General features: G+C 36.8%; 1 protein-coding gene across 1 annotated transcript; it reads right to left on the bottom strand.

The window, feature by feature from the left end:
• Positions 1-667: 667 nt before the first annotated feature.
• LOC110777659 (uncharacterized) lies at positions 668-4601 on the bottom strand. The gene is made up of 3 exons (XM_056834699.1): positions 4278-4601; positions 1387-1488; positions 668-1297 (listed from the first exon to the last, which is right to left on the bottom strand). The coding sequence occupies exons 2-3, from the start codon at positions 1474-1476 to the stop codon at positions 881-883; spliced, it is 507 nt and encodes a 168-aa protein (XP_056690677.1). The 5' UTR covers positions 1477-1488; positions 4278-4601; the 3' UTR covers positions 668-880.
• Positions 4602-5461: the final 860 nt, after the last annotated feature.

Genomic DNA, 5461 nt, shown 5'->3' with positions numbered 1-5461 from the left:
CTAAATCCCAAAATATTTTGTTGCCATTTTGCATCAATGAAATATGGTTTCCATATTGGTTACCATGTGCAGGAGTGCGTTTACTTTGGTTGCTAGAAATAACAACGAACTATTAAAAAACGGTTGCCACAACTAGCAACAACTTATTAACATTGGTTGCTAAAAATAACAACAAATTAATAACATTGGTTTCTGAAAACAGGGCAACGAATATTTATTTTAGTTTCTAGTAGGAGAAACAAAATTATTTATTTGGTTGCTAATAGTAGCAACAGATAATTTATTTTTGGTTGCCAACAATGGCAACAAATTATTTATTTGGTTGCTAACATTAGCTACAAATTATTTATTTATGTTGCAAATAATGGAAAAAAATTATTTATTTGGTTGCTAATATTAGCTACAAATTTTTTGAATTTATGTGGTAAATAATGGCAACGCATCATTTCATTAAGTCGCTAATAATTGTTATTAAACTAGCAATAAAATTTGCACCGGATATTTTTTTGGTTGCCAAACCTAGCAACAAAATATTTTTCCATTGCTTTATTTACTGTTCTATTTTCAAATTCTGAAATAAATTTAAATCAAATTTATTGATGCAATATTTAAAACAACGAATAAATAATAAAAACTTTCATTAAAAAATCAATTCAAAGCCTACAAAAGAAGTTTCATCCCAACAAAATTGCATATATATGCAATATATAACCTGTAATCCACTAAATGACATAATTGCATAATTTGCAATATATACTTGTTTACCTGCTTTCACTAGAAAAGAAAAAAAAACTCTACGCTAAACTAATCGTCCAAATGTGTTCCAATCAACAAGCCAAAAATAACACAAAGCCATGCAATTTCTTCTGATAATCAACATTCAAGGTTGGGGTAAAATGACATTTTCAGTTAGGAAAAGAATCTGAGCTTGCATAGCCTTCATAGCATCTGTTGTTTCTTTAAGTTGTCTTGTTGTTTCATCAAGCTTTTTTTCTGTTTCATTGAGCTTTGTTGTTGTTTCATCTAGGACCACCTTTGTTTCTTCAATCTCCTTCGCTTGTTCCAAATTTTTCGAAGAGAGTAGTTCAACATTACTTGTCAAATTAGTCACTAGCTCATTCCGCACTTTCTTGAAACTTGGGTCGTTGTTTGGTTTCACATAAAAGTTGTCAATAGCATTTCCATGACCATACACTCTCCCATTCTTCCATCCACCTAAGGCTTCCAAAAATAACTCGTTCTCTGTTTTAGGATTCTCATCCTCCAAGTTGGTAGATTTTTTGCTTTGAAAATCAGCCTGACAAAAAGGTGAAAATATGCGATTAAGACTAATGATTTTCTGTTACAAGGGAATATGTATAATAAATTATATAAGTAGGAACTCACCCAAACTTTTCGTGACGTCTCGTCCACGAATTCACCATTCTCTTTAGCATGGCCTTTGTAATACACCTCGGATGGAGTAGGCGGACGCATCAACTTTTTCTCCTAGTCATTTCAAGAAAATCATATAAATATACAAGTTTTGGCACTGATAGAATACAACTGTGAATTTGATAATTCATCTCAAAATGTAGCCATATATCATATATGCAGTACAGATCAGAAAGACAACAGTACATAAAGACAGATTAGAAAGACAGATAAAAAAGACAACAGTATAGATCAGAGGGACAGATCAGAAAGACAACAATACAGATCAAAAAGACAATAGCACAGATCACAGAGCTGATCAACAGACTTGGTACAGACCTGATCAACAATACAGAGGCAAACAACTTAGAAAAATAACAGATCAGAAACCAGCAGCACATCCAGCATGGTCAACTTTGGAACATAACACACAAGTCAACATTTCAGGTTATAAACAGTAGAACATTAGTGAACATGTGGGTACGTTTGTGTCTGCTTGCTCTCTCAACTTAAGCCACTGTATTGCCTTCAAATGAGGTCTTAGCTCTGACTGGGGGACTAGAAATGGCTAAGAACCTAGGAATCAAAAAGCTGGAGGTTCAGATTGACTAGAGTTTTTGTTAGAATTAAGTTCTGAATTTGATAGTTCTGAATTTGAAAGCTCTAAGTTCTGAATTTGAAGCTCTAAGTTCTGAATTAAGTTCTAACACTGCAGTAGCTGTCAAGTATATCTTCTACCTAAGTCAGACCTTAATTCCACAAACATGATTCAAGTGCTATCAAATGTAATCCTAAGAGTTGCTAAATCCTAAAAATTGTATAACTAGATATATTGTATGTTACCGACGACAACCATTCATACCGCCAATAATCAAATGCAATTACAGAACAAGTGCTTCAATATTCTACTCATAGGCTATTACGTCTACAACTGCTGCAAATGGATGAATGAAGTTCCAAAAACGTCCTACAATCCTAATACTTCTAGGCTGGAAGGACTGTGTAATGAACCAAACTGACTTGGCTCGTTTCCAGTGGCTGTAACTAACAAGTAAGGTGAATTACATAAGGCCAGGGTGCCATTGTGTCCCTTGGTTCATTGGCGATCAGATAGCAGGCAAGCTCAGTCTTCGTGTACAACAGTTAGATGTACGCTGTGAGACCAAGACCAAGGTCGGTCTCCCTATGTCTTACTAAATTAATGCTAACAGCTTTCTTACTTTTGCTGAAGCTCGATATTTACATAGTAATGTAGTTATATTGTTATACTTTAGTTTTTTTTGGACAATGAGTGTAGAATGATATGTGCAGGAGAATGTGTTTGTCAATGTTATTGCTTCTATTCAATATCGTGTCCTGGCAGGAGTGGCAGAGAAAGCAAGTGATGCATTTTACAAGCTCAGCGACACTCAATCTCAAATTGTACAGCAGAATGCATTTTGGAGTCTTTCACGCGGGATTGATAAATTTTTTGCTGTGCTTGTAGCTTGATGCGGGTGACTGAAAGGGGAAAATTTAGTAAATGGGCAAAGGACAAAGAGCAACCAAACCCTTTGGTTGGTAGATTGGCTGGAAGTGAGTGGGTTGGGAGAATTGAAGTTGAAAGACTCAAGGACATTTCTGCAAGTGTTAACCTATATTCAGACCGGTATTCGACAAGCAAGATCCTTTTTGCTGGGTCTAAGGACATTTCTAAAATTGCCTGCAATTGCACATACACTATGACTTAGCACATGATAAAGCCAGCCCAAGCTAAAGCAAGCAGAAGTTGTATGAGGCTAATCTCAGCTAGGCTCACAACAGCAAGTCAGCAAGCTAGCTGCCAGTTTGACAATTCCTCTCACACAGACAAACTGCAGTGTCATATCCGTACTTATATATATCCTTCATTTCATTTGTCAATTTCATCGCCTATGGAATTATCCACCACTCCTAAATATTCATCACCGTTCACCAGTACTCTCTAAATAGACAGCAGATCATAGTTATTCTAGAAGAAACACTTACTCTTAAATCCTACTTCCTCAACATTTAACCTAAAAAGACACAGATTCAAAACGCCCAAAAGATTTGATTGTGAACGCCTGAACGGTGACAGAAGGGAAACTGTATTATAAACTCGTGGGCTAAAGAATTAGGTGCGACTGTCAAAATTCAGAAATACATAAGCTAAAACTTTGAACCAGTCAAGTCACTAAAATGGAAATACAATACATCAGCAAATCAGGTAGACTGAACCAATCAAGTTACTAAAATGGAAATACAGTACATCAGCAAATCTTCGCAGAACTGATTGTACTGAACCCATAGACTACGCTTAGGGAATGTTTTCAAATTAAAAAGCCACCAACTATGATTTCAGATTTCAGATTTCAGATTTCAACCAACCCATAGGCTAGCCAATCAGATTTCAGCTAGCGGCCCTTGTCACGTGGACGTTGCGTTTGTTAAGTTCTACCCTATCCAATCAGCTCATTTAGTGACTTTCCTACTTTCAGAAGAAAAGAATCACAGCTAACAAGTACAACCAGCAAATAACAGATGAACCTATACAACATGACATCATAGACAGCCTGCCTAGGACAAACATCACAGAAATTAACAAGTATTCAAAGTATTGCAGGTGAATGCTAATTAACAAATTCGAAACAGCAACAAACAGAAGTAGATAAGCAAACTGAAGTTCAGAATTAGCAGACCAAGAATATCAGAACAACAGCTAAAAGATCAACTAATTGTGCCATAAGGCCGGACATTCGCAACAGTAGCAACAGGTATAAACTTAGAATCGCAGGCACGAAGCAGATACATCAGGCAGATCAGTAGATTATGAATTCAAGTTGAATATGTGGTAGAAGACATACTAGTTCAATCCTAACTTGCTCAGATGATTTAGATCCTTGGCAATGGATAGGAGTTGCTTTTCTGGGCTTCTTTCTGTTAATAGAACATTGATCAGATTTCTTTTTGAAGGCTTCAGTTGCTCTCAACGCTGCAAGTCATTTCCTAATGCTTGGGTGACACCATTTAGCACGGTAGCCTTTTGTTCTAAACGTCTTACACACTACACCCGAAAGCCGCCTAGAACACTTTTGTCGCCATCCTTTCTTTACCAGTATAGCCATCGAAGGATCCCAAGAGAACTTAGTCTTTTATTAAGCATGAAAGCACCAATTGTTAATAAATGTTTGATTTATGAGAAGAAAATAAAGACTCAGAAGGTGTATAAAAAAGAAATCTTTCACCTTAAAGGCCTTCCACCATATTCCTTGTGCTTCTATGGGAACTTTTTTCCAATTGCTCCATGGTCCCATAAAATAAGTCTTATATGAAGTTTCAACGACTTCATTAACAACTTCACGAGAATGGAACCTGTTTCAAAAAAACTTAGAAACCACCCACATATAAAATATATACAATGAAAATTAAATTCAGTTAGAGGTACTCACCATAGCCCATCAGTTTTGTGCAAAATTTGAGTAGCACCAGGATTACCCGTTTCATCAGGAAATTCAGCTCCATTTCCATTAGGATCATCATCATCATCATCATCATCATCATCATCATCATCATCATCATCATCATCATCATCATCATCATCATCATCATCATCATCATCGGTTTCCATCTCACGCAGATGAGTAGGTTGTTCTTCCATGGCAAAATCATGTACTTCATCTCGCACTTGGGGAGAAGCATGGCGATTCCGGGGCACTGGGGGAGAAGCATGGCGATTCCGGGGCACTGGGGGAGAAGCATGGCGATTCCGGGGCACAAGGGGAGAAGCATGGCAATTCCCGGGCACTGGGGGAGAAGCATGGCGATTCTGGGGCACAGTTCGAGGCCTAGTGATAGCACCCCTCAAGCCACCTCTAGTATTAACCATTATCAATCAACATGCACGCCATAAAATGAGAAGAGAAAAGGTAACAAAGGCACTATAACAATATAAATATTTTGAATTAAAGAGGCAGAAAGCTATATTTATACGTTTACAGGAAAAAAACTTAATTAGTCAAACTTGTAAAAACAAGAAGCTACAAACACA

This window comes from Spinacia oleracea, chromosome 1 (genome assembly GCF_020520425.1).
Source record: "Spinacia oleracea cultivar Varoflay chromosome 1, BTI_SOV_V1, whole genome shotgun sequence".
Taxonomy (NCBI): Eukaryota; Viridiplantae; Streptophyta; class Magnoliopsida; order Caryophyllales; family Amaranthaceae; genus Spinacia; species Spinacia oleracea.
Note: the sequence above shows the minus strand (reverse complement) of the source record. Positions and strands in the feature narration are given on the sequence as shown.

Coding starts and splice junctions, on each gene's coding strand:
- LOC110777659 (XM_056834699.1), bottom strand. CDS start 1,476: ATGCGTCCGCCTACTCCATCCGAGGTGTATTACAAAGGCCATGCTAAA. Junction 1,298..1,386: donor AGACGTCACGAAAAGTTTGG/GTGAGTTCCTAC, acceptor CCTTTTTGTCAG/GCTGATTTTCAAAGCAAAAA.